The 17,641-nt window shown below is 41.8% G+C and overlaps 1 protein-coding gene across 4 annotated transcripts in view; it reads left to right on the top strand.

Annotated features, from left to right (window-relative positions):
* The window catches only part of USP34 (ubiquitin specific peptidase 34), a 274,188-nt gene that overhangs the window by 39,409 nt on the left and 217,138 nt on the right, over positions 1 to 17,641 (top strand). For all 4 annotated transcript variants that reach the window (XM_077813985.1, XM_077813986.1, XM_077813988.1 and 1 more), the window contains exons 6-7: positions 7,228 to 7,295; positions 8,547 to 8,739. In XM_077813985.1, coding sequence (XP_077670111.1) covers positions 7,228 to 7,295; positions 8,547 to 8,739 — 261 coding nt within the window. The remainder of the gene's footprint in view (positions 1 to 7,227; positions 7,296 to 8,546; positions 8,740 to 17,641) is intronic.

The following is a 17,641-nucleotide window of genomic DNA, read 5'->3' as shown; positions in this document are numbered from 1 at the left end:
CAGTTTATGAGCTTCACAGATAAATTAATGCAAGATTTATGAGTGGCCCTGTGAATGATAGCCCAGTAAGCAGATCTGCAGGGTAGCTCTGCAGTCTCAGCTGTTGCATAATAATTGATGTGTAAACTCAGAACTGTAGTGTAATGTTAGTTAAATGCATTTTCACAATAGTAGCAGCTCTTGAGAATGGCAGTTAACCAGTTCTTATTGTAAAGTTTCTTAGGCACACTGAGTCTTGGATTTAATTTGGAGCCCTGGGGAAGGATATGTTGTTTTGTCTTCATAACCTGTCTAGCTACTATATTATCGGTTAAAAAATTGTTTTTCTGAAAATGATTAGATTGTGGAGAGACTGGTAGTCCTTCCATAGTCAAGCTGGCAATAAGTGTCTCATAGTACAAAATTTGATCACCACTATCCTTGTACATTTAAAATAAAAGGTTCTGCTTCCAAATTTTACAGTTAATTCACAAGGGCAATTTCATTTTTTTCCTGAACATTTCAAGGAAATCCAGCAAGTAGTTTTTTTCAGGTGAAGGCAATAAATATTGTCTCCCTTTGGAAATTTTTGAAAATTGTCTGGTTCATGTTCCTCTGTAGGGAAAACAGACCAAATATAACTAAGGATTCTCAAGAGATATGTCCATCATTAACTTGTGAACAGTTTAGTTTTCAAGGCAGTAAAATCCAATCTATTCTTAAGGGCATTAGTCAAAAATTAATAATATAAGAACAGCCATACTGGGTCAGACCAATGATCCATCTAGCCTAGTGTCCTGTCTTCTGACAGTGACCAGTGCCAGATGTTTTAGAGGGAATAAACAGAACAGGGCAACTTTTAGACTGATCCTTTCTCTGTCACTCAGTCCCAGCTTCTGGCAGTTGGATGTTTAGGGACACCTAAAGCATGGATTAGCATCCCAGATCATCTTGGTTAATAGCCATTGATGGACTTATCTGCCATGAAGTTATGTAGTTCTTTTTTGAGCCAGTTATACTTTTGGCCTTCACAACATCGTATGACAATGAGTTCCACAGGTTGGCTGTGTGTTGTGTGAAGAAGGACTTCCTTTTTTTGTTTTAAAGCTGCTGCTTATTAATTTCATTGAGTGATCCCTAGTTCTCGTATTATGTGAAGAAATAAATAACACTTCCCTATTCACTTTCTCCACACCATTCTTGATTTTAAAGATATCTGTCTCATCCCCCCTTAGTTGTCTCTTTTCTAAGCTAAACAGTTCCAGTCTTTCTGATCTCTTCTCATATGGAAGCTGTTTCCTACCCCTAATTATTTTATTTGGCCTTCTCTGCATCTTTTCTAATTCTAATACATCTTTTTTGAGATGAGGCGACCAGAACTGCACACGGTATACAAGGTGTCCGCATACCATGGATTTATATAATAGTGTTATGATATTTTCTTTTTTATTATCTAATCCTTTCCTAATGGTTCCTAACATTGCTAGCTTTTTTGACTGCTGCTGCACATTTGAGCGATGTTTTCAGAGCACTATCCACGATGACTCCAAGATCTCTTACCTATGCTCCTGTCTTGTATAGAAGCTGATTTAAGCTTGTATAGAAGCTGGGGGTCAGTATTTCTGCAATTTCATATTTGAGTTCCTTCAGAACTTTTGGGTGAATACCATCTGGTCCTGATGACTTATTACTGTTTAATTTATCAATTTGTTCAATAACCACCTCTATTAACATCTCAGTCTGGGACAATTCCTCAGATGTGTCACCTAACAAGAATGGCTCGGATGTGGAGATCTCCTGTACATCCTCTGCAGTGAAGAGTGATGTAAAGAATTCTTTTAACTTCTCTGCAATAGCTTTGTTTTCCTTGAGTGCTCTTTTAGCAGCCTGATCATCCAGTGGCCCCACTGGCTCTTTGGCAGGCTTCCTACTTCTTATGTGCTTAAAAGAAAAAAATTTGCTGTTTTTGTGTCTTCAGCTAGTTGCTCTTCAAATTTTTTTGGCCTGTCTTATATTTCAGAAACATGAGTCTCTGAAAGCAAAAGTTTTCATAGAATCATAGAATATCAGGGTTGGAAGGGACCCCAGAAGGTCATCTAGTCCAACCCCCTGCTCGAAGCAGGACCAATTCCCAGTTAAATCATCCCAGCCAGGGCTTTGTCAAGCCTGACCTTAAAAACCTCTAAGGAAGGAGATTCTACCACCTCCCTAGGTAACACATTCCAGTGTTTCACCACCCTCTTAGTGAAAAAGTTTTTCCTAATATCCAATCTAAACCTCCCCCACTGCAACTTGAGACCATTACTCCTCGTTCTGTCATCTGCTACCATTGAGAACAGTCTAGAGCCATCCTCTTTGGAACCCCCTTTCAGGTAGTTGAAAGCAGCTATCAAATCCCCCCTCATTCTTCTCTTCTGCAGGCTAAACAATCCCAGCTCCCTCAGCCTCTCCTCATAAGTCATGTGTTCTAGACCCCTAATCATTTTTGTTGCCCTTCGCTGGACTCTCTCCAATTTATCCACATCCTTCTTGTAGTGTGGGGCCCAAAACTGGACACAGTACTCCAGATGAGGCCTCACCAATGTTGAATAGAGGGGAACGATCACGTCCCTCGATCTGCTCGCTATGCCCCTACTTATATATCCCAAAATGCCATTGGCCTTCTTGGCAACAAGGGCACGCTGCTGACTCAGTGATGGACTTCATTTAATAAGAGTAAATGAAGGACTTTGGACACAGAAGACACTAAAGTCATAGAGAACATTTGATGACAACATTAGTGGATAAGTTTGCATAGTTATCTATCATTTTAGAAAGCAATTGCCCCAAGGTGTGCAAGAGAGGAGGAGGAAGAGGAACAGCTCCTTGAGTGTCTCCTAAAGTGTGTATGAAGGGAAGCCATACACCAGAGATTCTCAAACTGTGGTCCACGAGCTCCATTTAGGGGGTCCGTGTATAATTCCCTCTAAGGTACGTGCCTGGGCAGTTGCACATGAGAGAATGAAGGGCCAGCCACCTAATTAGTGGAGCTGCGCGGGCGTGGCTCCAGTAATTAGGTGCCTGGACCCTGGAGAAGATGCACATGTAATGTGAGGTGGTGGCCTTAGGAGGAATAGGGAGTAGGTGAAAGGGGGCAGTGGGGTGAGAGGAGGGGGTGGGGGAATTTGGGAGGGCTGTGGTGGCCAGAGGAAGAGATGACTTTCCCCAGCTCCGGGGCTGCAGCTGCCTGGGAGAGATGGCTCTCCTTCCCAGCCTCAGCTCTGTGCTGCTGTGGCGGGGGAGAGACCCCACTCCTTCCCAGCCCGAGCCATGGAGCTGCCGTGGCGGGGGAAGGAGGGAGAGACCCCCCTCCTTCCTAGCCCCAGCGGAGGAGAAAGGGCACATCCATCGCATTAGAAAGATAAGACTACTGATACTAAAATATAAGTTGTGTGCTTTATTTGTAGAACAAAAAAAGTTTATTACGGTTTTTTTATATAGCACTTTTATCCAAAGCGCTTTACAATAGTTAGCTAACAGTACAAACAACATTTGGAAAGATAAGTGGTCCGCCGAGACCCTCAGCAAGTGGTCTATGAGAAAAAAAAATTTGACAACCACTGCCATGCACCATAGGCTTTGAAAGTGAGAAAGAGCGATGCTGCACTAGGTTTGCTTCTTTTTGGCCATCTCGGTCATTCTCTGGCTTTCCCCTTTTTTTGCTATCCATCTGGTCTGGTTCCTTCTTCTCTTGACCTTTCCCTGGAAAACCCAGGTTTCAGCTCTAGTGCCTGTGCTCCTTCACTCCCTGTTGTTCTCCTGCTCTCCATAATGGAGGACTAGAAGCGTGTCCTGTCTACCAGCAGTTGCAAAGAAATGTGTTAACTTCTAGTTTCTTCTATGCAGGTGTGAAATTCTGACTGGAGAAGGCTATGATTACTTAATTCTTCACTATTGTAGGCCTGCAGTTGTCATGAAGAATTACTTAATCATCGCACACTAGTGATGAAGAAATAGTGAACAATGGTCTGATGACTACTTCTAAGTTGCTACTTTTAATTTTATTGTATAAAATTTAGCAAGTTATGTTTAAAAAAATCCTGGAGTGATGGAAACATATTGCCTTTTAGCAGTGGGCTGACGATAACGCAGAACAAAATAGAAAAAAAATCTAAGTTTTAAAAATAGAAAAGTTTGTGGTAAATTTTAATTATTAGCAGGCAGAGACAAGAAAAAAAAGTATGAAGAAAGATATGAAATGCTTATGAGTTCATATGCTTTGATTCAGGCGAATTATTCCCAGTCTCATTAGTGTATTCTCGTAGCTAAAGAAGAAGACTTGAGTCGGACTCCTAGGTTCTGTTCCCAAGATGGCCACTGACCTTGGACAAGTCACTTAACCTCATTGTGCCTCAGTTTACTCCTCTGTAATAGGGTGTAGTACTTTGTCTCTCAACCTGTTTACCATTATGGGCAGCATATGCAGCTCTCTATGCATTATGTGGGCCACATTCACATATTATATATACTACCTGTGGGACCCTGAGGATGTCACATGCACTGCAGCTGTGTGCTGATTGGGCTGCAAGCAGGCTGCGGGTTGAGAACCACTGGTGTAATATTTATTTCTCCCACTGGAGTGTGGATTGATTTAAATTAGATTTAATTTTAATATAAAGTTTGATTTTAATTATGGTTTAAATCAATAATAAAAATAATGTGGAAATCAATTATTTTTAACCATTTCTTAACATTTTCGTAAGTTTCACTCAGTTGGAAGTAGAACCAAAACATTGTTATTCATTTGATGTATTACAGCGAGTGCTCGCTTTGCAATAGTTGATGTTGAGAAGCCTTTGTTGTTTAAAGAACAACTGTAAAATCTGTGTACTTGCTTGGATTTCCTTGAAATTTGATATTCCTCATCGGGGTGCAGGATAAGGTTAGTAGTCCAAATTTGAGGTTGGTGGAGCAAGGAGTTCCCGAGACACAGCTCCCTGAAAAAAACAGCATTTTTAAAGGTTGGCAGATTCTACAACTTTTTGTGTGTGTGCAGACCCGGATGTTAAACCATGGCTGTGCTCGTGCCCTGAATAGTCAGTTGCTTGACATTTACCTCAGCTAGTGCATGACAGCCATGGTCCCCTGCGGATGCACTGTTGAAAGTGTTTTTCAGGAAACAGTTAAGTTGTCTAGATAGACACACACTGCACACTCATGTGCCAAATTAATTACGCTGTACACGTGCAGACAGACTACCCAAGACAGTCACTAGCCAGCCAGTTTTCATAGGACCTGAGTGGTTCAAGGGGACGTGCTGAGGCCATTGAACCTGAACTATACCCAGGTATTGTAAGTTTGAAACCCACCCTTGAATAGGTGCTGGAACTAAGGGTACGGGTGGTGCTGCAGCACCCCCTGACTTGAAGTGGTTTCTGTTATATACGGGTTTCAGAGTAGCAGCCGTGTTAGTCTGTATTCGCAAAAAGAAAAGGAGTACTTGTGGCACCTTAGAGACTAACAAATTTATTTGAACATAAGCTTTAGTGAGCTACAGCTCACTTCATCGGATGCATTCAGTGGAATTCAGGGTTTACAGTTTAGTTCAATGGCTCTCAACACCCCCACTATAAAAATTGTTCCTGCACTCTTGGCAGAAATCTGAGAGTGATCTGGAGGCATGTTGCCAAACACTGCTGCTGAGTAGTGGAGATTTTATTTTGGGGAATTATAATCTTATGCACTGGAAGAAAAAGAAAGGCCTCCAAGGTCTTAGAGTAACACATGAATGTAAACTTGTGAGTACGTGCACAGCAAGTGGGTACACTGCTAGATTTTTCGGTAATCCACTGGTTCATCCTGTGTGCAAAGATATCCTGAGTAGGACATTTGATTTAGAAGTCTTCTTTAATTTTTTCATCTACACTACTGCACTTTGTGGGCCTGTGCACAGTGTTTCACGAGTGAGTCGGCAATGGCTACAGTAGGGAGCTACTGCCAGATCCAAGTGATGTGGTCAGGCATGGTGGAAGAGAAAGAGGCCAGTGAGTTGAAATACATCTGATATTACTGTTGTGCAATACCTCAGGGTGATGTGCTCTAAGGTTAGAGCTCCTGTTTGTCTCATGGCTTGGATGTTCAATTTCTGCTTTCAGGAACGCAGGATACAGATTTTTTTCTCTTACTGAAAAGAGCACTGGGTATTGCAAGGGGTCTCCAGGAATTGATATTGTGGGGAAGAGAGCACAGACGTGTAGATCAGCTCTTGCCCTGAAGATGTGCTAATATCAGAAATGATGTGGCTTTGCCTACCTCTTCCGGTACAGACACGTACATATTCATGGCTGTGGCTGGGATGCTGGGGGCGGAGGAGTAAAGGGTAGAGTAAGGATCGTGAGTAGGGCCAGCCTCTTGGGGGCACACTAACTCCACAACAGTGGGTTGCCTCTCAGAGGGTGTACTAATGACTTTGGGGATAGGTGGATAGTGAAGGGTAGTGTGAATTCAACTCATTTGCAGTGGGGCATCCCAGAGTGCATTACTTATCACACATTCTGTGTATCTGTCTTTTGGACATTCCAGTCCTTGGCGGAGGGAGTATGAGATAGTTGCTCTGTTTTTTCCCAGAATGCATTGATACAAACAAGGTTAGCAGCCTGCTAAATATGGATGTGCAAACATGATGGCAGAAAAGCTGCTCTGAACCATGTTACATTTAACTGGGTAAGATGGTCATGCCTCTAACTGGTAACAAAATCACAATTGTAGTTGTCATGTGGATGAGCCCAAAGTATCAAATCTTCCACAAAACTCAAATAAATGGGTAGGATCAACATGGCCAAAAAGGATGTAAGCTTCTTGTAGACCCCTTAGAAGATAAGTCAATTAACAAATGGAGGGTAGAATAGGAACTATAGAATGCATTAGGTTGAAGAAACAGGGAATACAGAGTTGAGAAATGAAAGGCATTAAAGCACAGCAGTGTATGTTATTTGTTTACACTAATTTTTATTTTATTTTTCCTGTTGATTAGCAGAAAAAAATGTGATTCTGGATCTGGGTTAATCTATTAGCTATAGAAACTTGCTCCAGACTATACTTTTCAAAATAGGAAACAATCTGATTGGAAGTTACACAAGTTCACAGAAAGGCAACAACCCCAAAGCCTTATTTCTTTAGACAAAGTTTTGCATTTTTAAACCTTATTACTGGCTTTTGCATTTTAATTGTTCTAGTTACAGTTTATCTATTTTTGTATTTGCTGTATAGATCAGGATATGGCTACACATCCCTGCTGTCATGCAACATATTATACCCTTTAGGACCTATGTTATCAGGTAAGCTTTAAATATAACAAAAAGTTTCATTGTTTGACAAAACACATTTAGAACTTCGGATTGTACTAGAACTCAGAGTTTCTCAAAGTTCAAGCCGTTTCTTTGTTTAGTCCACATGTTCAGGGTTTAACTGATTAGCCATATTTGGCATCGGGACAGAATTTCCCCCCCGGGTCAGATTAGTGGAGACCCAGTGGGGTTTCGCCTTCCTCTGCAGCATAGGGAATGGGTCGCTTGCAAGTTTAAACTAGTGAAAATGGTGGATTCTCTCTAACTTGAAGTCTTTAAATCATGTTTTGAAGACTTCAGTAACTCAGCCAAAGGTTAGGGGTCTATTACAGGAGTGGGTGGGTGAGGTTCTGTGGCCTGCAATGTGCAGGAGGTCAGACTAGATGATCATGATGGTCCCGTCTGACCTTAAAGTCTTTAAATCTTTAAAATTTCAGCAGCCAGAATCAAAATATCAGTTAGTTTGGGGCAAATCCATGTCACAGTAACTTTAGTAATGGCTTTAACTAAGTAAGACCATTTTTAATATTGGATTCAGTCCTATTCTAAAGTCTCTTTCCCATTTTCTGTGGGGGACCAAAGAAATCTGTGGACGATATGAATTCTGCACCTGCACAGTGGTGCAGAATTCCTCCACAAGTAACATATTCCTAGACTTTACTGATACAAAAATGGTTATGCAGCATGGAAGGTGTCATGCAAATACAGTTGACATATGGTTGCGAGAGAGAAATTCTGAATATGACATGTTTGCTCTAACTATGTCAGGACCTGGTTATACAACAATGGTTCTATTAGTCCTGTAGGTAGGGCCACAGACAAGGATATAGGGTATGTCTATACTGCAGCTGGGAGCGAGTCTCCCAGTCTGGGTAGACAGACTCATGTCGGTGGGGCTCGAGCTAGTGCCCTAAAAGTAGCAGTGTGGATGTTGCTGTTCAGGCATCAGGTCAGTCTCTCAAGCCTTGGGGGTTGTGTGATCAGAATCATGTTTACTAATAGAACCTAAATTATTCTATACAACTCTTTCTTCTTTTTATCTATTATATGATTTATTAAGTTATAGATTGCCCATTGCAACTGTATTATATTAATATTAATGTATGTTTTAGGATTAATACTATCATAAAGACTGCTCGTAATATATATTTAAAATAATCTTGCTGGATCATTATTTCACATACGTTTTATTTGGAATCATGTCATATTTCTTCTTTCTTCTTTTTGTATAATTTATTTTAGGTATTTATGTAAACTGTCAGACCAAGAGTTGCGACAGAGTGCAGCCCGGAACATGGCAGATTTAATGTGGAGTACAGTTAAAGAGCCATTGGATACAGCCTTGTGTTTTGATAAAGAAAGTCTTGATCTTGCATTTAAGTACTTTATGTCTCCAACTTTAACAATGAGGTTGGCTGGATTGAGTCAAATAACAGTAAGATTTTTTTAATCTAAAATTATATTTAGGAAAAAATGTTTTATTTCCCCCACTGTTTACAAGTTATTATTTTTTTCTTGAAACAGTAACAAAGGACAGCAGAACTATCTTATAAGCAGTCACAGAAAATGCATGATAAATAGATAGTCCTTAAAGTGGGGATTGTAATTTGTCCTTTGTCATACTCATCAGATTTTGACTGTGCTAAAATAAACTGTGTTCAGAGAGATGATTGAAGCATGGCTCAGTTTTTTGCAATATATTGGACCTTAACCTTTTCCCTGAACCATTTACTATACAAAACGGTACTGTGCTTTAACCATATTGTGGGACAGCCATGATGTAGTTAGGTCCTTATATTTGGTTGTGTTTGTAGTTTAATATAGGACTTAAATCTGGTTTTTTGGTTTTTTTTTGAAAGTTTTCCTATATCGGAAATCCTATATAAGTGGATTCCTCTGTATACTGTAGAATCTTTTATTGACAATTGTTCATTATAGCCCTTTTCCTCAGGATGAGAGCATTCATGCATCATTAGCATCATTCAGAATTTGATTGAAACAATTGATATTAGCAACAGAAAACATTAAAAAAACAACAGAGGAAGAGGTTAAGAAAAAAGAAAAGGAGTACTTGTGGCACCTTAGAGACTAACCAATTTATTTGAGCATAAGCTTTCATGAGCTACAGCTCTCTTCATCGGATGTTAGTCTCTAAGGTGCCAAAAGTACTCCTTTTCTTTTTGCTAATACAGACTAACACAGCTGTTACTCTGAAACCTGAGATTAAGAAAGAAGTTTTTAATTCTGGAAACTTAGAAACTAAAATAATACAATACAAACACAAAATAATAACTTGTAATTTTAATGGTTTTATCTTTGAATAACATTTTTAATATTTTCTACAAATTCAGATACATTTATATGAAAGTGGTAACTTTGTACATAATTGCTAAATTGACTCAAACGTGCAAAGAAGCCCTTTGGATAAACTACTTTGAAACTTTTGAGACCTATGATCAGAACTGTTTAAATATTTGATATCAATAACCTATATTCATTTTCAGTTGTAAAAATAACACCTCTTTGTTAAAACTGATTTGGAGTACAGTACATTTTTTGTAAAATAGTTGTGTCTTGCTCTGGCTGGTTTTGACGTATTTCCTACTTGCAGTATATTTTTTACTAGGAAAAAGTAAAGAAAAGATTACTAAGCCTAGCCATCATGTCTTTGAAACTCAGTTTGTTGTTATGCTGTTCTTTTAATTTTTTATCAGTTCTGTTCACCAGCTCAGTCTTCCATGTTCTATTCAGTTTTGATAATTTTGTAATTCCTGCTGCCGTAAAGATTCCATTACAAAGTAATGATGGGCGGGGAGGAGAAAGTACTCTGACAACAGATGCATCTGACCTTGTAGTATAAAATATATATATTATGGGTAGGCTGGGCAGAATTGCATTTTTATTTTTTTATCACTTTAGTAGATAATATCAATGTTTATTTTTAAGCATTTTTTCTATTTTTATCTACACTTCTACCCTGATATAAAGCGACCCAATATAACACGAATTCGGATATAATGCGGTAAAGCAGCGCTCTGGGGGGGGCGGGGCTGCATGCTCTGGCGGGTCAGTATGTCTGGCTCTGACCCACTGCTCTGAGCAGCGTGTTAAGGGTGCTGGGCCAGGGCCGAGGGGTTGGATAAGGGGCAGAGGGTCTCGGGGGGCAGTCAGGGGGCAGAGGGGTTGGATGGTTCGGAGGTTCTGGGGGTGGGGTGGTCAGGGGACGGGGAACGGGGGCTTTGGATAGGGCGTGGGAGTCCCGGGGGGGCCTGTCAGGGGGCGGAGGTGTGGATAGGGGTCGGGGCAGTTAGGGGACAGGGAGTGGGGGGGTTTGGATGGGCTGGGGGTTCTGAGGCGTCAGACAGGGCTGGAAGTGACTTTTAAAAATGGAAAGCTTGAGGCGAAAGCAAGTTCGATACGTGGTTTCACCTATAACGCGGTAAGATTTTTTGGCTCCCGAGGACCGCATTAAATCGGGATAGAGGTGTATTTAAATTTTCACAGTGCTTCAAAATTATGGGTTGTCAGTGTATTTTTCAATTGTTATTGATTTGAATTTTCACAGGTTTGGAAAATTATGGGGGTCAGACAAGGGGGGAATCACACAGTAATTATTTCATTACAGATATTGAGATTTTGTTTATAATGGTTAAAACACAAATAGTCAGCATCACATATCAAAATATACAAAGCAAATATCCTTTCAATTCTAATAAGTTCTCATAGTTTCTTTCTTTGCCTGTCTGTAAAATTATTATCAATGGAAATGTGTTTTTGTTGGTTTGGGTGAACGGTAAAATCGACATTTACCAACATTTTACTCATAAAAATCTAATCCTCCCAAACCTAATTATGGGAGATGAGTTATAACTATCTTAAATGGCAAGAGACTTGGTAATATGCCCAGAAATAAATTAATCAATAAGCAGAACTAGTTTCTAAATCTAGAATTAACTGAAGTAATTGATTTTCAAAGATATCTGCATGTGTTGCTAGGTGTATGTCTAGTTAGTTTCAGCAATCTGTGTCCTACACCCCAAAGAGTTCAAAACAAAATAATCCCTCACCTATTTTCAATAAAAGTGTTCTTTAAATACTGCATTAATACATTCTACATCCTATTTGCCTTCATGTTTCCTAGGTATGTAGTATAATAGGACATGGAGGTTGGGGGAAGAGTTCAACAGGGACTATTTTATAATTTTATAGGCATTACCTATTGAATCATTTCAAATACTGTGAAAGAATTGCAGGTGCCCCTTTCTAGCTTCACCTAGTCTGGCACTTCTGGTTAAATTCTGGACCATGTCTTCAGATCTTGTAATCACATTTGGACCTCATGCTTAACCATGCACAGTTTGGCGAGATGATGTGGATGAGGCCAAACCAAGCTAGAATCATGTCAAATAAACATGTTCTTTGTGTAATGGTCCCTATTGTATTCCACTGTGGGTTTCGCATGCACACAATGCGCCTGGAGCTGGAGCAGTTGAATGTAGTGTCCACTGGTCCGTGCATGCAGCCTCGTTCACCTTGTGCCTCCATCCAAGGGGATAAAAGGTGAGGCGGACCGACTGCCTCTCTTTTTCCTTCTCGCCACCGCATGGTCTGCGTTAGAACTTTCAATGTCCATAGCTTTGGCTTTGTGCTACAAAACAAGAATTAGATTTAGTTTTATAAATGGTTTTAACAGTTTTTACAGTCTACAGTTAGTGTTTTATAATGTCCATTAGTGTTTAGTTTGGTCTCCTGGCAGGGGAGTCCCCTCTTTCCTCCCCTGGATCCTGTGGTGGGTACTGGACTATGGCCAGGACTCAGGCTTCAAACTCTGTTCTTCCTGCCACGATCCTTCTTGGTCAGTGACGACCACCAGCACTGCCTGTACTGCCCTGGGGAATTCCACATCTCAGCAAAGTGCAGTATCTGCCAATTATTCCCCAGCTGTACCCAAGAAGGGCATGAACTTTGTCTCTGCAAATTCCTCCTGAAGAAGGTCGTGAGGTCCCAATCGAGCCCAGGCCCCCCACCGTACCTCGGCCTGATTCAGCAAGGAGTGCACCTCCTGCTGTGAAGTCTGACTGGTGCAGGAGAATTTTCCTCCACCCCCCCCGAGGGATTGTATTGGGAATCCAGGAAGCACACTCCTAAGCATGAACTATGTCTTCCTCTAAATCCACTTCAGAGCAGTTGGATTTAGTTCTAAGTAAGCCCATCAGCTCAGCCCATGACGACTCTAGTACATCCTAAGTCCCAGAGGCAAGACAAGAAAGCTCATAAACATTGGGGTATACCTGTCCTGGATCATGATATGTTGGTACTGTCATCCTCGGCCCCTCGAAAGCCCCCCAGATCCGTCAGCACTGGCAAAGTCTGATCATCATCAACTCGGGCATTGTCTTCCTTGCTGGCTTCAGTGGCTTGAACAAGTGGAATCCCTCTCTCACTGGGGAGATCTAAATCAGTTGTTGCTTCACAGGAAATTTTTACTCTCCTGGACTGAGAATCTTCTCCTCTGTCAGGGCCTCTCTGTCTCCAGAGAGATAATAACACCATCTGCCCGCTGGACAGAGCTTGTTGTCTGTCCGATACAGAATACAGTTCCTCTCCAATGGCACTGACGGTACTGCCACTGGATCTGGAGTCAGCATTCTGTTTATTGGGACATTCTGAACCACCCAATGAACCTTCTCTCTCCCCCGCCAAGCCTATGTATCCTCTGCCTCCCAAAAGACCTGCACTGGTTTGGGGCAAACCTCTTTCTCATCTAACTCTGAGCTATTGGTACCCTATGCAATAGGAGGCTCCCGCGACCACCTTTAAACCCTTTCTATTGGCCATATTGTGGGTCTTGAGACCAGTCCCCCCTTGCAAAGTCGATCCAATCTGCTAGTGAGTCATCCCTTGTCTCCCCTCTAAGAGTCGCTCAGTTCTCTATGATCCTACAGAGGAGGAGAGGGAATGCTACACACTGGATCTGGCAATTCCACTGAAACGAGTAAGACTGCTGGCTTCATCTCCGGACAAATAGGTTACTTCTATGTCTCCTCCTCCTGATGACTTCAGACAGTTGCAGGATCATCTTCGCAGAGCTGTTGGAGAACTTCATATTCTTCTCAAAGAGTTCCAGGACTTCCAGCACAAATTCTTAGACATTCTCCACTCATCCGGATCCAACAAAATAACTCTCCCCGTTAATGAAGACATACTGGAGCCAGATAGGACAGTTTGGTATACTACTACTACCTGTGTTCCCACTTTGAAAAGGGTAGGCTAAAGGAACAGAATTTTTGTTTTGTCCCCCCACTCCCTTCTCACTGGCAGTCCAGGCCATTTCTGAAAAGGCTAGACAGGAACATCCCTGGTCTACTCCTACTGATAAAGAGTTTGGGAGAAATGTCTTTTCTTCATCTAGCCTCCAGTTCAGCTTAGCTAATTACCAGGAACTAATGGCTCCATACGATTTTCTGAACTACACCAAGTTTGCGGCGTTTACTGACAGAGTTCCACAGCAGGACAGAGCTCATTTGCAAGCTCTGATAGATGAAGGCAAACTGATAGCCAGGACCACTCTCCAATCTGCAGTTGATGCTGTTGATACCTCCTCTAGAGCTCTGGCTACTGCTGTTATCACGTGTAGGGAGTCATGGCTCTATGTGTCAGGGTTCCCTAGGGAGTTCCAGAATACTATTGAGAATCTCCCCTTCGATGAATCACACCTCCATACCCTGAAGGACTCCAGGGATACCCTCTGTTCACCTGGGGTATATATGCCTGCCCCAAGGAGAAATTTCACTGCTTATCGTTGAGACCTAAAGATATGGCTCAGCAGTTTTTCCATCAGAGGCCCTATGAATCTCCATGCAAGAGACAGAGGATTCAAAACTCCCACTTCCCTGCACTGTCTGCAACATGCTCTGCATCAGTCTGAGTCCCTGGCTCGACAATATTTTTGACTGGTGCTAGAGAACTGTGAAACACTAAGCCCAACATCTCCCGACCGCCACACACCATTTGGAGTGCAATACCTGGAGTGCAATAACAATGGACAGATGGGTGCTGAGTGTCATCTGCTCTGGCTATATGATAGTTTGCATCCTTACCTCCTCCAAACCCCCCCCATCTGGAGACCACTCTTATGAGAGTATTCTGAAACAAGAGGTGAATTCCTTATTGCAGTGAGAAGTGATAGATCACATCCCTCCTCAATTCCAAGGGAGAGGGTTTTACTCGACTTTGTTCCAGGTGCTCCGAAAGAAAAGGTGGGGGGGAGGGGCAGTTGGGGACCAATCTTTGACTTCCAGTGTCTCAATCACTTCATTAACAAACTCAGATTTCGCATGATCACATTGACATCTATAATCCCATTTTTAGAAAAGGGTATGTGGTTTACAGCTCTTGACATGAAGGACTCCTATTTTCACACAGACATTTATCCCGCTCACAGATGTTTCCTCATATTCATGGTGGGCTCTGACCAGTCTCAATACAGAGAACTGTCTTTCCGAATAGTGATTGCCACTAGAGGTCTCTGTAGTAGTAGCTCACATCAGATGTCGTGGTTTCATTGTCTTCTTCTGCCTGGACTTCTGGTTCCTTGTCACCAGGTCCTGCCAGGAAGCCTACATGTCAGTTTCTATGATGCTACACCTCCTCTCCCCACTGGAAATCAGCGTAAATGCTAAAAAACCTGTCCTTGGGATTTCATCGGGGCAACCTTGAATTCTATCACTGCAAGAGCGTACCTGCCCAAGGACAGGTTCCAGACCATGAACAATATCATAGTTCAATCACAAACAGCCCTCGAGTACTGGTCAAGACATCGAGGAGTCCGGTGACATCTTAAAGACTAACAGATTTATTTGTGCATAAGCTTTTGTGGGTAAAAACCCACTTCTTCAGATGCATGGAGTGAAAATTACAGATGCAGGCATAAACATGAAGAGAAGGGAGTTACCTTACAATTGGAGAACCAGTGTTGACAGGATCAGTTCAATCAGGGTGGATGTGGTCCACTCCCAATAATTGATGAGGAAGTGTCAATACCAACAGAGGGAAAATTGCTTTTGTAGTGAGTCAGCCACTCCCAGTCCCTATTCAAAACCAAATTAATGGCGTTAAATTTGCAAATTAATTGTATCTCTGCAGTTTCTCTTTGAAGTCTGTTTTTGACTTTTTTGTTGTTGTTGAAGTATGGCTAGTTTTAAATCTGTTATAGAATGTCCAGGGAGATTGAAGTGTTCTCCTACTGGCTTTTGTATGTTACCATTCCTGATGTCTGATTTGTGTCCTTTTATTCTTTTACATAGAGACTGTCCGGTTTGGCCAATGTACATGGCAGAGGGGAATTTAACACCATTAATTTGGGCTTGAATAGGGACTGGGAGTGGCTGGCTCACTACAAAAGCAATTTTCCCTCTGTTGGTATTGACATCTCCTCATCAATTATTGGGAGTGGACCACATCCACCCCTGATTGAATTGGCCCTGTCAGCACTGGTTCTCCACTTGGAAGGCAACTTCTTATAGATTCATAGATACTAAGGTCAGAAGGGACCATTATGGTCATCTAGTCTGACCTCCTGCACAACGCAGGCCACAGAATTTCACCCACCCACTCCTGCAAAAAACCTCTCACCTATATCTGAGCTACTGAAGTCCTCAAATTGTGGTTTAAAGACTTCAAGGAGCAGAGAATCCTCCAGCAAGTGACCTGTGCCCCATGCTACAGCGGAAGGCGAAAAACCTCCAGGGCCTCTTCCAATCTGCCCTGGAGGAAAATTCCTTCCCAACCCCAAATATGGCGATCAGCTAACCCCTGAGCATATGGGCAAGATTCACCAGCCAGATACTACAGAAAATACTTTCCTGGGTAACTCAGATCCCACCCCATCTAACATCCCATCACAGGCCATTAGGCCTAATTACCATGAATATTTAATTACCAAAACCATGTTATCCCATCATACCATCTCCTCCATAAACTTATTGAGTTTAATCTTAAAGCCAGATAGATCTTTTGCCCCCACTGCTTCCCTTGGAAGGCTATTCCAAAACTTCACTCCTCTGATGGTTAGAAACCTTCGTCTAATTTCAAGTCTAAACTTCCTGATGGCCAGTTTATAGCCATTTGTTCTTGTGTCCACATTGGTACTGAGCTTAAATAATTCCTCTCCCTCTCCGGTATTTATCCCTCTGATATATTTATAGAGAGCAATCATATCTCCCCTCAGCCTTCTTTTAGTTAGGCTAAACAAGCCAAGCTCCTTGAGTCTCTTTTCATAAGACAAGTTTTCCATTCCTCGGATCATCCTAGTAGCCCTTCTCTGTACATGTTCCAGTTTGAATTCATCCTTCTTAAACATGGGAGACCAGAACTGCACACAGTATTCCAGGTGAGGTCTCACCAGTGCCTTGTATGACGGTACTAAAACCTCCTTATCCCTACTGGAAATACCTCGCCTGATGCATCCCAAGTCCGCATTAGCTTTTTTCACAGCCATATCACATTGGCGGCTCATAGTCATCCTATGATCAACCAATACTCCAAGGTCCTTCTCCTTCTCTGTTACTTCTGATTGATGCGTCCCCAGCTTATAACTAAAATTCTTGTTATTAATCCCTAAATGCATGACCTTACACTTCTCACTATTAAATTTCATCCTATTACTATTACTCCAGTTTACAAGCTCATCCAGATCCTCCTGTATGACAGATATCCCTGTCTTTCTTTAAATTGGCAATACCTCCCAGCTTTGTGTCATCTGCAAACTTTATTAGCACACTCCCACTTTTTGTGCTGAGGTCAGTAATAAAAAGATTGGTCCCAAAACCGATCCTTGAGGAACTCCACTGGTAACCTCCCTCCAGCCTGACAGTTCACCTTTCAGTAGGACCCGTTGTAGTCTCCCCTTTAAACAATTCCTTATCCACCTTTCAATTTTCATATTGATCCCCATCTTTTCCAATTTAACTAATAATTCCCCATGTGGCACGGTATCAAACGCCTTTCTGAAATCTAGGTAAATTAGATCCACTGCGTTTCCTTTGTCTAAAAAATCTGTTACTTTCTCAAAGAAGGAGATCAGGTTGGTTTGGCATGATCTGCCTTTTGTAAAACCATGTTGTATTTTGAATCTCGAAGAGTCCAGGATGCACAACAATATCCTGCAGCTGGCAAGCAGTCCAGAAAGCTTGCAAGTCCTTTCTTCCATTCATCCATGCTCACCATGTCCTTTTAATGTCAGACAACATTACAACTGTCTTCTACATCAACAAGCAGTGAAGAGTGAGATCCATCTCCCTGTGTGCAGAAGCAGTCAGCTTTCGGAACTGGTGTAT

The sequence above is a fragment of the Eretmochelys imbricata genome, chromosome 3 (genome assembly GCF_965152235.1).
Source record: "Eretmochelys imbricata isolate rEreImb1 chromosome 3, rEreImb1.hap1, whole genome shotgun sequence".
NCBI lineage: Eukaryota > Metazoa > Chordata > Testudines > Cheloniidae > Eretmochelys > Eretmochelys imbricata.
Note: the sequence above shows the minus strand (reverse complement) of the source record. Positions and strands in the feature narration are given on the sequence as shown.